General features: G+C 41.3%; 1 protein-coding gene across 1 annotated transcript in view; it reads right to left on the bottom strand.

Moving 5' to 3' along the window:
* Window positions 1-22,017, bottom strand: part of LOC308368335 (A disintegrin and metalloproteinase with thrombospondin motifs 20) — a gene marked incomplete at its 3' end in the record, with an annotated part of 88,287 nt that overhangs the window by 11,229 nt on the left and 55,041 nt on the right. Inside the window, exons 23-28 of the mRNA XM_080842501.1 lie at window positions 21,997-22,017; window positions 21,488-21,595; window positions 18,008-18,172; window positions 16,150-16,413; window positions 12,933-13,094; window positions 12,109-12,285 (exon numbers count right to left, since the gene is read on the bottom strand). The exon at window positions 21,997-22,017 is cut by the window's right edge and continues 99 nt beyond it. Coding sequence (XP_080698627.1) covers window positions 12,109-12,285; window positions 12,933-13,094; window positions 16,150-16,413; window positions 18,008-18,172; window positions 21,488-21,595; window positions 21,997-22,017 — 897 coding nt within the window. The remainder of the gene's footprint in view (window positions 1-12,108; window positions 12,286-12,932; window positions 13,095-16,149; window positions 16,414-18,007; window positions 18,173-21,487; window positions 21,596-21,996) is intronic.

The raw sequence follows: 22,017 nt of genomic DNA, 5'->3' as shown, positions 1-22,017 counted from the left end.
GAAACCTCTCCAGATTGCTCAGAAATGATAACACCCTGCTCCCCTTTCCCCATAGACAAAGCTAAGACAAGCAAACATGTTGATAGGGGCAAGGTAGGGGTAAGCTCCTCCTTACTGCTGGAAGAGAGAGAAGAGGGAAGGGAGCAGGAGAGTGAGAAGGAGAAGGAGAGAGAGAGAGAGAGAGAGAGAGAGGAGGATAAAAGAAAATCTCAGCCATACAGGCAGTGTTCCTCAACCAAGTCATATCTGCAGCTTAGCAGTTGGAGAGGGCATTATATGGCAGTCTGCTCCTCCCTCTCCTCTCTCCAAAGGGCCCCCATCTGTCAGCTATTAGTTCACCAGGGGCTGGTAGCGGAGTTCTCAGAAAAGCTGGCAGTGTGCGTGGGACCAGAGGACAGTTTCACCTCCAGGAGCAGGGCAGAGAGGATGGGGCAAGGGCAAGGGCAGCCACCCCCGCTCAATTCAGACAAGGAGAGAACGCAGCCATGCTCACAACTCAGGAAGGTAGGTCAACCGCACTTTCACTAGAATAATAAAACTGTTATTCTATCTACGTTTTGACTTTGACTTGTGTTTGCCATATAAATTATAGACTTGTTGTTTATGTAAGTTACTGACTTGCTGTATGGGCAAAGTTATAACATTATATTCTTTAATGTTGCAAAGATTATATGTATGCTGTATGCTTTAGATCACAAACATTTATGGCTTTATGCTATTCAAAAGAAACGAATGTAATGTAAAATGCAATAATGGCAATTTTCAATTTAAATTCAAACTATGTTTTAGTGTACTGTGCTATAAATGTAAACTTTGTTTTAGTGTACTGTGTTTCACGTTGGGGTTCATGTGTTTAAGTGTTGCTACATGGAGTGCATGGAGTGTGATGCTAATGTTGAATGTCGATGTGTTTTGTTGCTATATATTACACCAGGTCCCTCTGAGGGTAAAGAGGCGACAGTTGGGAACATGAAAGACATGTCAAGTTGTACAAAAAAAGCTATAAGCACAGTCATGTCATTCTAATACCCCTTTGGGTCTCAAGGGGAAAAGCCTTTCTTTGGAGATGGTGTTGCCCTCCCACGTTGTAGCAAGAATTAATTTCACATGACTAGGTGGGTTAAGTCTGGTATAAGCCAAAGATAGTCATCTGGAAATAATGTATGTTACTGCACAAGGAATGCTTCATGAAACGAAACCTTTGGTTTGTACGTGCCAAAAACGCTACTCTTCATAAAGAAACATGATTGCGGTTCTGTTGTTAAGGAAAACTCCTAAAACTAGCTGTGAAATACAAGCAAACTGATGTTAACAGCTAGCAGTACTTATTTTGAACAGCAGTGTCTAGAATTTCACTGCTCTGAAATCATACTTGGCAGTGAATGCCGAAAAGTATACCATTAATTCAGATTATGTACAATTATGGGTAGTATATATATATATGATTTGTTTTTGTATCTGTGTGGTATTTACAGTACAACATGACACAAAGGGAAATTGTACAAGGCCCCTACCAAGGGTGGTATGAATGTGGAGTCAACCATGACAGTCTATCTGTGGAGGGTTATTTTTCATCAACTGCTTCATTGAAGGTTTTTTTTTGTTTAGGGAATCCTAGCTGCAGGCTTAAGATGATCCAGTTCCCTGCACTATCCTTAAGACAATCCAAGTGGTAAGACAGAGGTTCAAAGGGATGATGAGACCAGAGTTTGCCCAGAACCAACCCGCAAAGGTAACTGGCTTTGCACTGGCTCTGATATTTGGCATTTTCCAAGACAGTCCATATCAGAAATATAAATATAAAAACACAGCAGTTTAATCTAAGCTTACACATAACAAAGACCGAAATGCATTAACATCTCCGCTAAATGTTTAGAGATGTCGTTCATTTCCTCCAAGTTGTTTAGATGGTAAATATGCTGTGTTTACCCTTTTGTGTCATTTCATTACTTTGTTCAAGCTCTTCAGAGTTTAGGGGGGTTTAATGGTGTTTGACTTAGGATGACAGATGCAGCTGTTACATTCTGATGCATATGGAGATAAAAGTAGTAAAGACAGTATAGAAAAACTATTTGAGTTGTATCTTAATGAATATACAAATGTTTCCTAAGCTAGTCCTATGTCCAAACTAACACCATATCCATATGAATATGTGAACGGCAAGTTTGAATTCCCGATCACAGCAGACAGGGCAGACACTAGGGGTGGGGAAAAAAATCGATTATCCGATTTTTCTCGATTCTCTCTAAAACAATTCTGTCTCGATTCAGAAAAGTTCATAATCGATTTTTTTTTTTTTACACATCCATTTTATGTTGAAATGCAAGCTGCATCGATTGCATTGTTCATAGAAAGTCAAAATTGTAACAAGGAAAAGCTTTTTCTCTAATAAAGAAAATAGAGAAGGTAATTCATCTGTTGATTTTCTTTAATTATAAAACACAAAGTAGGAAGTGATTTTAGACTCTGAGTAGCGAACTCAAATGTTTTAAAAGTCGAAATGCATCGAATTGAATTGATAATCGATAATCGGCTTAGAATCGATAATCGGTTTAGAATCTTTAATCGGTTTAGAATCGAATCGTTGACCTCTGAATCGGAATCGAATCGTGACGTGCCAATAGATTCCCACCCCTAGCAGACACAGCAAAGGGGTCATAATACCAAGCATATGTTCTCCCATGTTGCACAGCCTCTTCAAAGGGGCTCAGCACTGACCTGCAGCCAGTCCAAACTCAAGAGTTGTGTGAAGACAGTCCAGAATATTACACCACTCTCTAGCAGACACACAATACTCATGCTGATCACATGGCAACAATCTAAGATCAAGAGGGGGTCATCTCCTTTTTTTGTCCATATTTCTAAGGCTAACTGATAAGGAGTCTCATTATTGCAGTGAAGGTCAGATGACATCATTTTACTGGAGGCTGTTTGAAAATGAGCTATCAGTCTAGTTGAAACATGCTCATCGCTAACTGACACGACAAGCCCAGAGTATGTCACAAAAACAAGGGGGATTATAAAAGAGAACAGGAAGACGCATGTGCCTTTTTTCCCCTTGTGTCAAGGTCCTTTTTTCACAGGGGAGAGAAGTCAAAATAACACATGCTGTCGGCGTGGGAACAGCTGGTAAGAGTGGAGGCTTTGAGGGGTGGAATGCCGGAGGCCGAGCCACAGATCAATCATCTGCTGGGGTGAAAATAACCACCCTGACCTGATCACCACTCGAAAGAGAGTAACTGAGCTTAAACTTAAACACGCTTAACATAAAATTGTATATTAAACTCATAACCACACACAGTTATGAAGACCCTTAGCTGTCCCCTGAATATATCAGCTGTAGCAAACAAAGTTTCATATGTTTCATTTCATTCTGTTACTGCCACCTTTTGTTTTGAGGCATGAAGAATCCGCCCAAGGACATACAGCACTTAAAACATGGACAACTTTCACTTGTTTACATATTTTCTAGGGTGAACAAGGTATGTGGTCACTGTTGTTACATAAATCATACAAACACAGGCTGTGGTTCTCAAAAATCATTGTCCAGTCAGCTGAGGAAGCCATGATTTTGCTATTGCTGTTCTCTGAGAAAGCATGGCAGTCAAATAAACACTGCTATGACAGCATATAGAGTTTTCTGTGCACAGTTTTCTTTGTAAGATAACACCACTCAGCAAAGATAAACTGTGCAGCCATATGTCAACACCAAACAACATAACTTGGACCTGTTCTCCCCAAAAAGCTCATCTGGAATTTATTTTAAAATGTTCAGCCCCCTGCATTACAGAATTCTCTTAGGTATTCAATTAACACACCTTAGCTTGCTAGAAAAGGAAATAGAGAGCTTGGAGACTGACTGGACAGCGTGGCTTAGTTACATTTCAATAATGAAAACATACATTTCTCTCGGTCACCCTCATAATACATCATACTTTACTAATATCTGTGGATGTGTACATTTGTTCAATACTTTCAAGCTTAACCCTCCACTTCACACTACTGGCTACCATCCAGAGACATTAGTATCAAAGACAGAGTTGTGTGGGAAGGTCCAAAATTCTCATTTAGGGGTTTGCTGACGCTCAACACCTGCCCCGCATGTCTCTCATTAGCGCATTCCTGCTAGCCCAGCGCCCTGTGTTTACACTGCTCTGTTTAATGGGGACATTAGAAGGTGATGTTGTTTTATGTTGCAGTGTGAGATGTTGTATTTACTGAGTCTGCTCTGGCCCATGGCCAATTAGCTGTCTCTTTAGTGACGCAGGTGCAGGCAGTAGTGGCTGGTTAATGCAGGGCACTCAGGCGCCAGCCTTTTCAAATTATCCAGAGAAGAAAATCTACTTAAACATATTGAACATAAATGAATTGCTAATGCTAATGCAAAATTATTATGAAATAAATATAGTTTACACATGCAATGCATCTGGTAGTCGTGCCAGCATTCATTACAAATGTAATTTAAAAAACTTAGCTAGCTGACAGGTACTTTCAGGAGATGACAACTTCGGGTGGAATCATGGAGCTGGCTAGCTGGATGCAGTGTCTTGACACCAAAGAGTTGTGAACAACAACGGGAGTGCAATACCTTAAACTTCTGAAATCTTTCTGAAAAAAATGCAGACAGCACAAGGTAGCTGCAGCCATCAGCACAATGCTATTAGGCTAACATTTTTGGCAAGATCAGCGTCGCTGAACAGCTAGATGAAGCCTAAATGATTGACACTAGAAGGCGCAAAGAAAGAGGTGACAAAAATGGCCACATCCTGTTCAGAACAATAGACCGTGACATTTGTGGGGCTTTTGAGCTAGCTGAGTGGACATGAGAGTGAGAGCTTGAAAAGAATTACAAATTTTCTCACCAACACCGTGACTCAGGAGAGACTGAATGCATTAGCCATGCTGTCAATGGAAAAGAGACTGGTGACTGAGATGACCACCAGAAAAACAGTGAGAAATGTGCAGGCTAGAAGGAAAGAATGGCAAAATGTACGTTCAAGTAGAGCTTTTTTTGCCCCCCTCTCTCTAATACTTAAGTACTAGCTGCCAACGGCCAGAAAGTTTACCCATGCCTTGGAATTTTCATCACAAGCAGTAAGTCAAAGGTTGTCTAAGGTTCTTTGATTTGCTGTAGAGCATAAGGAACATAGCTGACCACCTTTTCATGTTAAAGAGGCATTACAGGTTTTGTCTGAAACTAGCCAGCTAACTAGCCAGCAGGGAATAGACTTGCCTTGTAAACAAATCCAACTACACAGCTGGCACTGATCAAAGCTAGCTAGTTCGCTGACCGATGTGATTCTAGGATACATTTGTTGGCTTTATGCTGTAATAACTGTCCACACATTTTTGTGCGTTTTCAAGCCTGTAGCAAAAAAACTACATAGCATGGCCCCAGGGTATGACAGGTGTGTTTACCTGTCCTACTAATACTTTATACCATTACTATACACCATCAGTTTGACTATCTTCTAAAAAAATCTTTAAAATCTGCATGCTGTGTTAAATAGTATCTGTTTGATAAAGCTGTTGGCTAACTGTGACCAGAGAAGTTTGTAAAAGATGTTCTCATCCCAAATAAGTGTTCAAAATGATTTGTGACTAACCTGTCTGCACATTGCAATCAGCACTACTACTAGCAAAGCGCATGTGTGCCATGTGATTGAGTTTGCATAAGATACCCCAAGGGAAAAATCCTGAAAGCTGCCATTGCCTGTGATTCAAGGGTATATATTTTCTGTCAGGGGTCAAACACTCAGCTTTGGAGTAGTGCCATTCATTATTCTGATGAGTACGACGTTACAACCTGATGCTTTCGGGATGGGGAGACATACTGTGATACAGATGGCGGCGTCTTTAATCATGGCCGGAGACTGGATTAAGTATGTAACATCGATGAGCAGTCTCCGACAGACGTACTGGTATTTCCTCCCCATCTGCACACCAGCAGCCCTTTCTGTGCAGTGCTCAACCAGAAACAGACCGGACAGGTAATGGAGAACACATAGAACGAGAATGGGCCTTTAAAATGAGTAGAAGTCAAACTGGCTCTGTGTGGTAGGCACATCTATTGCATACTACCAGAACAAAATGTCATATTGTCAACGAAAGACCAGTTTTAATTGAAAAAGAATGGAAGTGATAGTCTTAAGCTGTCTTTGACAAGGATACTGAGTTTCTCTATGACACCCTATCGCCAAACGTTGCTCCAAGGCACTAGCTCACTCAACAACATGAACCACATGCCCTGAATTATTTTCAGTCTGTGGATACAGAGGAGCTCAAATCTAAACAGTGATTGAGAGATATGTCCTTCCAAGATGCGAGAATCACCTCAAAGAGAGGATTCACTTCTAAGCTTAAAAAATCTCTTGGAGTTCTGGTGATGTAAGTTTGAGACAAAGCAGCAGGGCTGTCTGGTTGTCTTCCATGGGCCCTACTCCTGATCATGTGCAAACAAGAGAAAGCCCATCTTAAACACTTCCAGACTGCTTGCGTTGTCTCCTCTAATTTTATTCTGTTGTAGCCCTAACCAGTTGGAGTGTCTGACTTTACAAACCCCTATGGTTCAATGTCATATCAGGCTAAGAGCTTTTTGAATTGGTTCAAATACACATAGTTTTATATATTTTACAGGGTTTAATTCTGGTGAGTTCACAGCACATAAATCTGCCATATATATATATATTTTTTTTTTACCTCAGGCCAAACTAACGGCTTTAAAGAGAGGCTGTATTTACAGGAAAGACTCTTTCTAACATTATCTAGGATAGACCTACATTGTTTCTACCATAATATATGATTTTTGTTTATTTTTCATTATTCTGTCAAATGAAGCATTGCATTTTTGAATTGGGCATTTCATTGCTGTTTAAAAACTGGCCACAATGAATCAAAGTGGGCAAGGATTTGGATACAAATATTGGGAATGAAATCTGTGGTCACAAACACATTTCTTTGATTTGAAACAGACAGGAAATTGAATAATGAGGGTATGAAAACAAGATCACTTTTCTGTTCAGTATATGGCTTTTCTCCATGTTTTCCAACTGTTTGGCCCTTTGTCAAAGTTCCACTTTTGTTGAATTTGCATGTATTGGCCAACATCTGCAAAATGTGGCAAATGGGTATTCCGTCAAGGCTAACTATTTACTTCTGACCTGTGGTATAACTTTGGCTATAAACAAAGGCAAATTTAGTATCAACATCCAGCTCAACTCTGAGAAGAATCCCGGCTGTGAGGAGAACGTGTAACTCACTGCTTGCCTGCCTGCGTGACCCTGATCAGGAAACACTAGCTCGCTGAAGTCAGGGGGTGTCTGACCCAGCAGTGACAGGGCTCACGTGTGCCCTAAGGGTTCCCCTGGTCCCTCTGGACTATACATACAACATGTGGATTTCATTTAAGCCCAGGCATCAAGTTGGAGGCCAATTCAAGCAATCCACACCCCTCTACAACAAGTCAGGAAACAACCAGCACTAACTTTTAGTAGTTGAAATCAGGAATTTAGATTTTTTGGGGGGGGGGGGGGTTTGGATCCGAATGAGTCATACATGAACAAAGTACAAAGTATACAAAGTACAAACTGATGAAATAGCGTTTGTTTTGTTTTTTGATGGTTACCTCCCTTTGTATTCAAACTGAAAAAAGAAAAACAATGGGTAGCCACAGCAGGCTGCAATAATGCCCTGCAACAATGCAACATCACCAACATGTCTGAGTGCCAAGGTAAGTATTTTTAAAAGCAGATAATAAGGACTAGCAAAACATTTTTTATTGCTTAGGAATCTGTTTGGTTCTACACAGGAATCCTATACATACTCTACAACAGACTTCCTATTATAATAATTACTCACAATAACCTATCTACCTATTTTAACTAGAGTGTTTTGCTATCTAGTTGCTATCTAGTTATTTGCTCAAAAAGTTTTTGCATAAAAAAGGACAAATGACCTAAAACCTGCATTGGAGGAGGCTGGGTCTATACATGTTTCAGGGGGGCCCCACTGTGTGAAAACAGGTCTTGCATAACTGTACCAACTCATTCATTGGGTTGAAAGGTCGATTTACTTTGCAGCTTTGAGAAACATCCTAGTAATGCTACGCAAATAAAAACCTACAAAAACCAGGCCATTTCCTTCCTTTCCAGACAGATCCTAAGCCTCTAATAAACTGGATGCTTTCTAAAGGGCATAGCTGGATAAAGCATATTGCATACACAAGGCTTCATAGATAGGAGATGCCTCCTTATTTTATGTACAGTAGATCAGCTTCAAAGGACACGTTTTGGCAAAATTACAAGGATAATAATTGTATTCCTGAATGCCTATATAATATGTCTATATTTGGCAGATATATATCACTTATGACTAAATGGTGAATGTATAAATACATGCTCTAATATTAACCATAAAACATCACTGTTTATATCGCACATAATACTTCAGCTGCTTAAATGTATGTCTCTTATATAGCATGTTTCACCTCCTATAAACCATTAAACTGACACACACACTACAATTATGCTATTTAAACATGTTAATATGCATAGAGATAACACATTTTTGTGCAATTCCAGAAATTAAATTTAGTTATAAATGTGATTCTTCTGAAATGTCTTTGTAAAGCAATGCCCATTGGGTCTTCTATTTCAAACACACTGTTCTATAATAACGACCTCATATGAAGTTCTTCTCAATAAACAACCGTTTTGCAAGTTTTCCATTGTAGTGTTTCTCAAGTGTAACAGCCTTGCCAGCTCTGATTAATGCCAATTACTGTTGTAAAAGCAATACTTTTAATGTTTGCTGCCAAATGCATTACAGCGAACCATATTCCTGAAATTGTAAACATATGCTCTGGCCAGTGTTTGATTTGGAGAAGGTATGTTTTCTTTTGGGGGAGTTCACAGAATAAATAATGAAGAGAATAATATAATAAAAGTCTGTGTCTAATATGGTCTTTACACCAATGGCTACAATAAGCAACCATGTATGAGTACACTTTGGCATGCTACGCTAATAAAAGCAGAAAAGTGTTATTTCAGTTGTAACTCTTCTAAAAGAACTCCACTGATTGGTGGTTCAGCAGTCACATGCCATTATTAAATAGGTACTGTAACTTCATCATGGAAGTTAAATAGCTTATCAGGTTTGCAGACATTCTGTCTGGGCAAATAACTTATCCTCCTTAAATGTAGCTCTCTCTCCTCTATATTTCACAAATCGATCTCCTGTCGATCCTTATTGAGTAAAGACTATGCTTGAATATGCTTGGTTCCTATTACTCCGGAAGTATAGTTTTTAGTCAGTTTGAGTGACAGGTATGGATCACCACATACTGTATGCTATCAATGTGTGATGTTCAGGATGGTTTTAATTTAAACTGTTTATCTTATAGAATACAGATTTCAGGTAGTGGGATGTTGAATGTTGCTACACAGTGTTTTAAATATTATATTGCCTCACAGTATAATATCGTACGTAAAAATGTATTTGTTTTGTCATGTTTAGCACAGGTTATGACTTTATCTCAGCCCTTCTGGCAAGTATTCAACTGCATTTAATAGTTCTAATAACATGGGTAGAATATGCTGTTATTATGCCAGTGTAGTTTGGCTTTAAGTGTCTTCAATAAGTGCCCAGCTATATTTTTTAAATAAAGGTTAATAAAACCCCACCCTTATTGCTTTACAATCCATATACACTGCCTAGAACCATCGGATGATACAATGTGCAAAGACCACACAAAAATTACACAACCTTTATGTATCTTTAATAAATTTACAGTGAAAAAATGGCTATTCAACATTTCTTTTCTTTTCTTTTGCATGTGCATTGAAATAAGCACAGAAAACCATTGAGGACGGGTGTAACACAGACAAAACAATTGACAATATAAAGGTCCACTAGGCGAAGACAGCTATCGGGCAGAGGCATGGCTGAGAAACACCACGCGTAACAGAGAAGTGCGGCAATGAGCAAGATACGAATGTGAAGATGGAGACATGCGAAGAAGGACTCATGTGGATGGAAGACAGGAAAAAATAAGGAATTGAAGGAAGATGTTTGGAAAAGTGGATGGCAGTAGAGTTTACTGCATGAAGGTCACAGAGAGAGTTGCCTAAAACCCCACCCATAAGAGAACAAAATAACATGTTGACCTTGTGAATCACCTACTGTAAACAAATAAATAAGTCTCATTTTGAAATAAATCCTTCAGAAACATAAAAAAACTGGCCCAGGAAAACAAAAACACAATATATTTATATTTATATATATATATATAATGCAAAACAGCAACAAATGACCACACTGAAAAAAAGAGGTATTCTGTGTTTCAACAGACATCTTAGCATTTGTGTTTGTGTGTCGTGTGTATATGAGGTGTGTGAGTGTGTGAGAAGTGTTTGTGTATGAATTAGCACCAGTTGATTTGATTCATAATCTGAGCCATCACACCCGAGCTACATTACTGCATGATGGAATTCCAGATCAGGCAGGTCTGACTCCTTCCTGAGAGAATTTTGGTACAAAATTCAATGTATTACCTTATGGGTTCCCATGCCAATGATAACTGTCTATGACTGTTAATGATTGAAACACTCATCCTTCAAAAGAGAAGTTGAAAAAAACTCAACCATGTTGAAACACTGAATCTAACTTCAAATGTTGCCCAGTAAATAAATATACGCATGAAAAAAAAATCTCACAGTGGATTGACTGGCGGCATTTCATACACATGTTGCATCTAACAGCAGAATCAAGCAGCTGAAATCAATCTAAAGCTGTCCAAGATGGAGGAGACTGCTGTTATGGTGTCATGCTGAAAACAGTCTACAATAATCCCCCTGACTAGGGCAGTCATCCTACTGAGGGACATTTTCCACAATGAAATGATTCAATAATGGAAACAAAGGCAACAGTGAACTTGGGAATGCATGTTTTCACACTGGCAACACATGAGTCTCTGCGTGTCTACATGCACCGCATACTGTACAAACTATTAATTATGGCCTGTTTGATATTGGCAGAGGCAAAGGCTGTTTATTTCCTTTTTATGTTGTAAATAACATTAAATAAATGACTCTGTGATTGATAATAAATAGAAATGATTCTATCAATCCATTATATCAAATAGGGTTGACAAGTGGATAAGATTATTACTAATTTAGGAAGAAATGCACTAACTGGAAGCAATGATATGCAGATGTAGGGGGAAGAGGAAATTCCTCCATATTGTGTTTAAATTCATATTTCGTCGTATGTTTTATCTTTTTAAATCTTAAAGTTTTTAACAAGAATACAACAATGATAAAACGCAGACGATGCGCAATTCACCTCCATAATAGGCTAACAGCTATGGCTTCAGATGATGAACAAGAGGTCTTACCAAGAGCACCAGTTAAAAATAATAATAAAAATAGTAAGCTCATGACATATAAAATAGTTCAAGTTACAAAAATAAAATAAAAAATAAAACTTCAGACTACATAAACACTGATCAAACTGTACACAAGATTCACAATATAATATACAGGATTTGTTGCTGTTTGAAAGGTAATAATATTAGAACTCTTATACACAAATATACACTTGTGTACTCGGATTACAGGGGGAGATGGGGGCACCTACCACAACAGATGTTTACTTCACCCTTCACAAATGAAGGTAAATATCGTTTAGATTACCCATCTGTCTACAGAAATATGTGGTTGGACAGAAGTGTCCTGCTAATTTATAGTCTTTCATTTGGAGCCCCTTGCTGCAGATTGCTTACATGTGTTTCTAATGAATCCTGGTGGAGAGCAGCACTTAGTGTTTTCTTGCTTTTTGTTTCTCCTCTAATTAACACCATGTCAGTGTCAAGGCTGCTTGGGTGGGCAGACGCTGTGACTAGCACTCCATAGGCACATGAGGGCTACACACACACACACACACTCACACACACACAACACACACTCAAGGTATGGGCCAGAAGTACACTCCCTGTAATTAAGTACTTGCGCCATGGGACGCACCACAGTGAAAGGGAGCAAAGGGGAACGATTTGGTGGGGTTGGGATTGGATGGGGGGGTTTGGGTAAAGGAAAAGGAATACTATCGTACCGGCTTCCACGGTCGCCTGTGCCAGGAAGCGCTGCCCGGGCAGGGCTGCATGTTGCAGGGCTCCACATCGGGCGGCTTGTCCAGCACGTCACAGTTCTGGTCGTTCAGTCGATGTCCGTTGGGTCGCTGGCACACCACCAGCCGCGTGCGCCGGCCTCCTCCACACGTCTGCGTGCACTGAGAGAGAATACCGGAATTAGTGAGTAACACAATGAGGAAACTATGAATACAGACTGAGAAAGAGAGAATGAGAGGGTGAAAGAGAGGAAGTTTGGACAGGATCTAACCTAATGTCACAGGCATAAATGGAGAGATATGGACAACAAAAAGAATTGACATTATAGGAGGAAGAGTGAAAGATTGTGATAGAGACAAGACAGAACAGAAGGGTATCTTAGAACCACAGGCCTGGAAGAAGGGAAAAAACATTAAGCAAGTGTGGATAGAGGGGAAACAGGAAATGCACAAGATGGCGGAGAGAGAAATAATAGGAAATTAACATAGTATCACAACAGACAGTTAGAAGAAAGACACAAAGAAAAACAGTCCAGTCAACGTGACGTGAACTTGAGAGTGGGAGAGAAAACATGTTTTCAGAAATAATGAGCGGTAAAACAACAACCCACACCCGAGCACATTCCTTTTAAAATTAGTTTTCCATTTGAAAGTGTTAACTTTTATGAGCTTGTCTGATGTTTATTGACTTTCTCAAAAAACAGCATTGGTAAACATTCATTTAGTATCCCAATTAAACTGTATCAAGAACGAGGGAGACCAAGCCCTTGGTGAGGCCCCAGGAGATCGAAGGCCCTCAGAAGTCTCACCTCTCCCCAGATGCCATAGTTCCAGAGTGGACAGGGGCCTGAGTCACAGCGCTTGGACTCGTCCGGCTTGACCCGCTCGTCGCAGTGGTTGGTCCCGCGGCCCTCGGCATCCTGACACACCACCACACGCCGCTGGAAGCCTCCCTCACAGGTGCTGGAGCACTGAGTCAGGACACACACAAAGAGCCATAAACACACACAGACACACTCATACACACAGATACACTCATACACAAACAGTGTTGCATATGCACACGAGTCATATTCTCTTCACATGCATATTTATGCAAAGGACTAAACTATTCATTTATTTGAATCCACAGTTATTCTTGTGAGTGCAGGGACCAATGGCACAGCTGCAAATATTACCAGCTCTAACGCATCAGAAAACAGTCAAAATCCAAACTACGTACGTCAAATGGAAATAGTGCATCACATACTTGTAAGGATACTTGCATGCGTATTTACACAGTGTGAGTTCTATGCAAACATGCATCTCTACATCTGAGAAAAAGTCTCCCTCTCATCCACGCATGGTGACCTTTCCATCACGCCCCCTCTCTACCAGCATACACACAGCCCTGCTTAGGTCAGGAAGTTTAATGCACCAGCTCTAGTGCACCAGCGGATGACAGGCAGCGTGCAGGCAGTCTGCACTCCACCCTGCGCCTCTGTGGGCCAGCTTGGGAGCAGATGAAGCCGGAGACAGGCAGGCAGGCAGGCAGGCTGATGGGTGGAAACTATGAGAGAGGCTTTTCCCTAAGAGCGGCCGAGACGAGATGAGATAAGCAAACAAACAGGCAGCCTTGAAGAGTGCTCGCTCACTCATACAGGCTAGAGCACTCTGCCTCCAATTACTGGTGTTTAGGAGGGAAATGGTGTGAATCAGACCAAATTAGGCCAAAGTGAGTGGCGATGGGAAGTGTGTGTGTGTGTGTGTGTGTGTGTCAGAGGCTTGCTGCTCACACTTACAAAATGGAACACCTCAGGGCATGTGGCCTGTGTGTGTGTTGGTTTGGGGTTTTCATCAGTCTACACAAATATGATCCTGTATGTGTGTGCACAAGTGTTATTACAGTTAACGAAAACTGGCTAACTAGCAAGTTCATGTTTCAAATACAGAAAAACTAAATTAAAAAAAAGTATCAAGGCATTACTAACTAAAACTAAACAGAATTGCTTTGTTTCATTGATTTGCACTGTGGTTGCTGTACCACTTTGTCCTGTTCTGTTTAACTTCTTGAGAGACACTGGCCTAATAAAAAGGCATGTCATCATATCAATCATGACGTGTATTCTTTCCGCCTACCTTTTTCAGCTTCTATAAATCAAGGCTTTTCTCATAGTACCGTATTTTCCCGACTATTAACCGTGGTTTATACATTGACTTATCAAAATGTGACAGAGTATAACTAACAGAATATAAAAAAATTATATGAACGGGTTTATAATTTGTAAGAAATAAAAACACTGCGAATGTAAACATAAGTTGATCCACTTGTAGTGCAGGACGTGTCATTGGGCCTCATTTATAAAACGTACTTACGCACAGACCTGATCTTAGACTATGCGTGCGATCAAATCCACGTCTAAGTACAGATTTATAAAAAACGTCTTAGACGTAGAAAAGGACGTATCTCTACGTCTGGTTTTAGTTCGTGTAAGTACATTTCCTTGTGGCAATACTGGAGTACTGCAGGAATTTAGAACTCAAAGTGCCGACACGCAGTTTCATCAACGTCAGCACCACCGTCACCATTAGGGCTAATGTTTCGCTCAATTAAATCAATTAAACTATTAGAACAATTCACACATGAATCAGATTCACGCCTAATAGGTATTCCGTTTTAATTTCACAAGTGTAAAACATTTCGCTCAATCTATAGCTTATAGAAAGTCTAATAGTGGCTTAATTTTCATTAGGAGATATGGCTGCATTGGCGTTGTTAGAGGATATTGCCAACTGCGCAATAAGGAGAGAAAGGGTTTCTTCGTGATTGCGCAGACTTTTGACACAAGATGATGTATGGCTGATAAGCAGGTACCGCTTGCCGAGAGTGTTGTGCCCAAATGGCCTCTCGTCTACAGAGGCGCACCAGATGCAACCAGGCCATACACGTTCAGGTTTTGGCTGTTGGATTTCTGGCTACAGGAACGTTCCGAGGAGAAATTGGAGACCAGTCGAGCAATCACCGTCATCATTAAGCAGAATTTAGCCCGATGTTCTTTGCAGTATTATCCCTCTATATGCCCGCATCCCTGTCATCATTAAGCAGAATTTTGCCCGATGTTCTTTGCAGTATTATCCCTCAATAAAATCCCTCAATATTATCCCTCTATGCCCGCATCAATAAGAATTCCATTCAGTGCCCAGGAACAGCAAATCGTGAAAGAGGATTTCCTGCGTAAAACAGGGTTGCCAATGTATTCTCATCCAGATTGTGCACACTCAAACAGCCTAGGAAGCCCACTTCAATACAGCACATGCCCGTGCGTGGTGGGTAGTGGAGCGCACCAAAGCCATGGTGCTGCTGCCGTAGATGCGGCTACTGGTGCTTCGGAGACGTGTCTACTACATTTCACATACTTTGCTTTTGCCATTACGCCACCAGACAGGCTTTCAAACGATGTTTTGGCCCGCATCTGCTGTTCCATCAGCAGAACGTCGATGTCAGCCTCACTTTAATTCTTCTGTTTACATGTTTCTTTCTTGCTTGCCACAGTCACAGAGAGTTTTATGCATTGAGGATGCGCTCTGTTTGTGCATTGATAATATGCTGATTAGATTAAATAGGGGCGTTTTGAGGGCGGAGATTCAGTTGCGCACAATTTCACGACCATTTGTGATTTATAACCGAAGGATTGGCGTACACGTGTTTTTTGTGTGTACGTCTGTTTACTGTGGATCTCACTTACGCTCATTTCAGGAAATGTCTTAGAGAAAATGTAGGATGGTTTTTACGCAACGTTTTATAAATGAGGCCCATTGCTTGCCATTGTCAAAGTTTAATGTTGAGATCATCTTGCCAGCACGAGCTTTGAGTCTCGGGGAGGGGAAGGAGGGAGTTTGAATTTGGAATGCAGCATCGATTGTAAACACTAGTGTCCGGACTACAGAAAGCTCCTTCATAATAATTAATAATAAATCTGAGTGTGTGAGACTACAGTAGAAGCTCCCATATAATGCATTCCATCTTCACACCCCCCAAAAACCTACCGCTCCCCAGGGCCCCGTCCTCCACTGGTTGGCAGCTGAGGGCACATTCCAGGTGCTGTGGCCGGGATGGTAGCCTGGGTCGTGTGGGGAGTAGGGTGGGTTGTTGGAGCGTGGCTGGTAGGCAGAGATGCATGGGCTGGCTGTACACTCCTGCTGAGTGCTGATCCTCTCGTCCGGGTGGCAGAAGGACTCGTCCACCTGCTGGTGGTAGTTGCTGCACACCACTTGGCGGGTGGAGTGCCCAGCCCCACATGTCACAGAGCACTGCAACATAGCAAAGGAAAAGAAGAAATAGAGTACAGAAGATCCTTAGATCAGTACATACTGTATATTGTTGTATACGTTGTATGCTTACAGTAGTTCAGCTGTATACATGCAAATGCACTATTACAGGGGTGGCCAACCAGTCCAGCTCAAAGAGCCACAACAAAATCCAACACCATTTCAAAGAGCCTCACGAATCTAGGATCCCACTTTTTTTGGGGGGGATAAGCCCCTACATAAAACCATTTTTTTCCCCTGTGACCAAGCAAAACTAGGGGGGTCTGGGGGCATGCTCCCCCATAAGATTTTTTTTGAAAATAACCTTTTAAATAGTGTCCTTTAGTGGGTTTTAGGAAGAGAAATTAACACATTTAGATTTAAAATATGTCACAAATATAAACATATTGAAGACATTTGCTGAGATGTTGTGTTGGATGTGTGTGAAGCAGGAGCACTCTGACCTGGGAGAGAAATTTTAGGAGCAGCTACTACCCTTTGCCTCCACATATTTAAGTGAGGCCTCCTTTTCTGCAATAACTGTGATCAAAACAAAGCATTGGAACAGACTGTGCCTCGAGAAGAGCTTAATCACAGCAGTTGCCAACCTTTTATTGGAAATAACCTTTTAAATAGTGTCCTCTAGTGGGTTTCAGGAAGAGAAATTAACGAATGTAGATTTAAAATATGGCACAAAAATAAACATATTGAAGACACCTGTTGAGATAGGTGCTAATTATAGTTAATGTCAGATATCCTCTGTTCAATTTACAAACTCTCCCTCACTATATTACTTTTTTGCTCGAGCAATATTCAATGACACCTGATACAATGCCAACGTGACCGTTTCAGAGTAGCCTACTTCAGAGTACATTTCCAAAAAACCGAGTCTGTTTCTCTGACTGACGTTTCAAAGTATGTACCTTGTGCTTGCCCATCTCTGTGCCTTTAGGAACTCCTGAGCTATGTTAGTTAGCATTGTGTGTGGAGAGACGGCGCTCCAAGTTTGAGGCTTTAGAATGCGACAGTGACGTCTGGCATATTAAGCAGAGGGGTTTTCCATTTCGCTACGCAAATAATTCCTCCCATTCAGGCAAGAACGTATCTTCATATTTTCGTTTAGCTTTACGCTTTGCTGGATCCATGGCATTCTATCAGTAGCTACTGCTAGTCTGGCTAGTAACTCTCTGAAACTGGGTGCACACATTAGAAAGAATGTTTCATGTTTGGAACATTAACGTTACTTGAAGACATCTCTCAAGATCGCGTGATGACAAAATATACATGAATAAATACCCCATTCAAATCGGGCAGACTTTTTGTCTGTATTTCCAAATATATTGCGTGCAAAATATGCATTTTAGATATTTGTTTTACAATATGAAAATTCTGTACACCAAGAGAAATGTGAGTGAGCACTCGAGCTGGAGCCGAGCCGCACGTCAGCCGGCAAAGAGCCGCATGCGGCTCGCGAGCCGCGGGTTGGCCACCCCTGCACTATTACTACCAATACTATTGATAATAATAATTATTATAATTAAGTGTTGTTGTTGGTGTTGATTTGCGTAACTGAAGGGGCTCATTTGAGGGTACGTACAGCAGACCACTCTCCAGGTCTCCACTGGCCACAGGGGCTGAAGCAGGTGGAGGTCTCCGGGGGCCGGGGAAGGTGAGCACAGTAGGACTCATCAGCTACGCCTCCCTGGGCGTCCCTGCAGCTCACGTAGCGAGCACGCTTTCCCTTCCCGCAGGAGACCGAGCACTGAAACACACACACACACACACAGTGTACACACGTAAACACATCACACACATCACACATACAGCAGGGCACACAGGCAACTCAACGAACAGCTGCCTTAGTTAGGGATATCTTGTGGTTTGTCATTCATTTACTTTGTAAAGCAGGGTGATAAATCCTTCAACAAATATCACCAACAAAACACCCTGACACAAAAAAACGAAAACATCAAACCTGAAAAGAATTCTGTCTGGAATTGGCCAATGGCAGAAATGCTTGAAATGGCGGAAATGTTTCAGTGCTCTTGAAACACTTAATCATACACCTTTGGACTCATTGTGAAAGACAGGGCAATACCCATGTGAAGATACAGAGGAGGAGTTTGTATCTAGGTGTGGCCAGACGTGTCTGTTTATGTGTGTGTTTGTGTGTGTGTGTGTGTTTGTGTGTGTGGGTGTGTGAGGATGTGATGCTTAATGTGTGTGTGTGTTATTGTGTGTGTGTGTGTGTGTATTTGCCATTTGTGTATCTAAACAACCCAAGCCCTTGGAGAGGCCCAGCTTCACTGTTTGCTGTCTTCCTGAAGCGGAGACTCAAACGTTGAATGCTGAATTCTTAATGCAATCTCTAGGAAGGCAGTCAGTAAACATCAAATCATGTATCAATGACATCCGCTATTTCAATAGTGTACACATAAACGGATAGGGATCTTCGTGCGCTTCTGAGAATTCTTTGGATGCCATTACAAACAAAAACAACAAAAAGAGACACATCATCAGTCTGACATGCAGGCTGACATGATGTGGTGTCATGGTCTGATGAGGCTGGGTACATCCCAGAAACTTGAAACCGCTGTCTGGAGCCGGTCTGCTTCTCATTTGCAGGGTGAGACAATGTAAAGTAAGATACACACAGACCTCCCACTGTCACAATGTATGTCTCTCTGCGTGTGTGTGTGTGTGTGTGTGTGTGTGTGTGTGTGTGTCTATGTGTGTGTGTCTGTGTTTCTGTGTGTGTGTGTGTGTGTGTGTCTATGTGTGTGTGTCTGTGTCTCTGTGTGTATGTGTGTGTGTGTGTGTGTGTGTGTGTGTGTGTGTGTGTGTGTGTGTGTGTGTGTGTGTGTGTGTGTGTGAGTGTGTGTGTGTGAGGCGGGGAGCATGTGGCTCTGCTTTTGCAGGTGTTCTTGAGGAGGTGTGAGATTTACTGCTTTCTTATTGAAAACCCAGAAGTGAGAGTTCAAGGAGTCAGTGTAAGTTTTAGTTGTAATGTGTATGTTTTCGAACAATGTGTGCTATGTGAGTGAGAGAGAGTGTATGTGTATGTGTATGTGTGTATGTGTGTGTGTGTGTGTGTGTGTGTGTGCTTGAAGTAACTGCCTGTCTATGTTCTGCTTGCATGTGTTGTATGTAAACACTGTATGTATGTATGTATGTATGTATGTATGTATGTATGTTTGTTAGGGGTGTACAAAATAACCAATACGTATCGATATCCGTTTTTAGCGTGTAAGATACGACTACATCGATGCGTGAAGTCCCGTATCGGTTTTAAAATGTCATGAACCGGTCTTTGCCAGATTTAAAAGTTATGAATCGGTTCACAAGTGGTTGTCCCTCCGGTTTTTTTTTAAACACAAAACACTCGCTGGCCTGTTGCATTTTATCTCAGTCAGAATAAAGACAGCCTGTCATTGGCCAAAGCCCGCATAGCATAAACCAATCAGGCTGTATTTTCAGTATTAACGCAAGGACCTGGAGAGAATCATAGACATCATATAGGTAGACGCCCCCTCCAATGCTGGCGATTTAACTAGCGAGATTCAAAGTAACGTAGAGGCAAATCTTTTTCACACACTTCACGTAGAGCATAAACCCTTGAATACTCCATGAAATTGGTTGCGAAATGTAAAAGGTTATCGTGATTTTTATCCAGATAAACTGCAGCTCCTGGCAACTTGCGCTTGTTTGACACGTCTGACCGACCTCTGGCGTCAGAGAGCTCCCAAAACAATATGGCGGCGACGCGTTTCGCCGAGAAGCAGTGGAGGCGGCGTCTACCTATATGATGTCTATGGAGAGAATGACAGATTCTCAACAATGCTATGCTAGCATCGCTATTAATTTTCAATGGCCGATGCTATGCTAGCTACTTCAGCCAAGGAAGATACATCGTTGTAGATTGCGTGTTTCTACAGACATCCTCTGATTTAAATAATTATAAAATAATAAATAGGAGAATATTTTTATCATTAACAATTATGTTTAACATTTATAGTCATGATTCCGAAAACGAGCCATCATGATGTCCTAACATAACTATAAGCATTGTATGAACAGTGCAAATGCCAGTGCAGACATCCCAAGTCTACCGGAAGTTCCGGGAGTCTCCCACATATTAATAACGACTCCCTGATGCCCGCAAATTACTTAAAATCTTTCGGAATCAAGAGTGAGCGAACAAGACCGCGCACACGAGAAGGACGTGCTCCAAACCGCGTTAGCATTTGTGTAGCGCACGCACGACAGAGAGGGAGAGGGACCTAGAGACTGCGTGTGTGTGTGAGGCAGTGTGCGTGTGTGCCTCATGAGCATCCTGATTAGCCTGTTTCGGTAAGTCAACCAATCAATTTTCAGTGTGGACGGGCTTTTATCTCTTCTGCCAAACCGAATTAATCAGTTCAGTGTATCTAGGAACAGGGGCACCATGGCACAGGGACAGTGCCCCCCAAAAAGAAAATATAAGACATTTTACAACAGACTATACAAAGGTGTACCCCTGTCTTATAAAGGTAAATCACAATGACCGTCTTGCACGCTGTACTATCTGTTACAGTGATTTCAGCATTGCCCATGTTGGGTTAAATAGACTCTAATAGACATGTTGAGGTGAGTTCAACAAGTTTCATTTCATGTGCATGTTATTCATGCCAGCTAGTTGCCAGGGCTACATGAAAACAACAAGCTCCTTAGACTTGTTTTAAAGTTGCAATGGAATACAAATAAAAGCAGTTAACATAAATAGGATAGTATTAGCAGCATATTATAAATAGTACAAATAATCTACATATTTAAACATAATTAACAAAGAATTGCATAGGACTATAGCCTATAGAATGATATTATGCTTTTTTAACTTTTAGGGACCACAACAGAAATACGGTGCAGAAATACGGTGCAGCCGTACTGAATCGTTTTTATCAACATGCATCTTTTCTCGTATCGTATCGTGCTCATGTATCCAGATACGAATCGAATCGTTTTTGTCATGAAAGATTTACACCCCTAATGTTTGTATGTCTGTTTGTGCTTAATGTGCGTGTTATTGTTTTGAACATACCGTAGCCCAGGAGCCATATCTCCACTGTGTGAGGAACTGACCAGGGACTAAGGGCCGCACTGTGCTGAGGATGGGTGCGGAGCGAGGACAGGCGGGCAGCTCACACTCCTACACAAACACACACACACACACACACACACACACACATAAAGCATCCCTGAGAGTAGTTGGACCTGGGCACTGAGTGACCTTATTTGGCTGGCTCTGATGTGAGTGTGCTGTATGTGTGTGCAGTACAGATGAAGGGTGGGACAGCATGTGATTCTGTCAGAGGTGAAGAGGTTCAGGCTCAAAAAGCCAAATGTGCTTTTTCCACACATGCATTGCTAATTTCACTAATTACTCATTAGACTCTATACTCAACAATGAAATGACATACAACAATTGGAAAGACTAAACACACGTACTACTTCCTAAATTTGAAATGTGTCTTAGTCTGTGTGTGTGTGTGTGTGTGTGTGTATGTATGTGTGTGTGTGTGTGTGTGTGTGTGTGTGTGAGTGTATTACCTGGTTGTCTCGGGGCCTGGC

Source organism: Sprattus sprattus, assembly GCF_963457725.1.
Source record: "Sprattus sprattus genome assembly, chromosome: 7".
Taxonomy (NCBI): Eukaryota; Metazoa; Chordata; class Actinopteri; order Clupeiformes; family Clupeidae; genus Sprattus; species Sprattus sprattus.
Note: the sequence above shows the minus strand (reverse complement) of the source record. Positions and strands in the feature narration are given on the sequence as shown.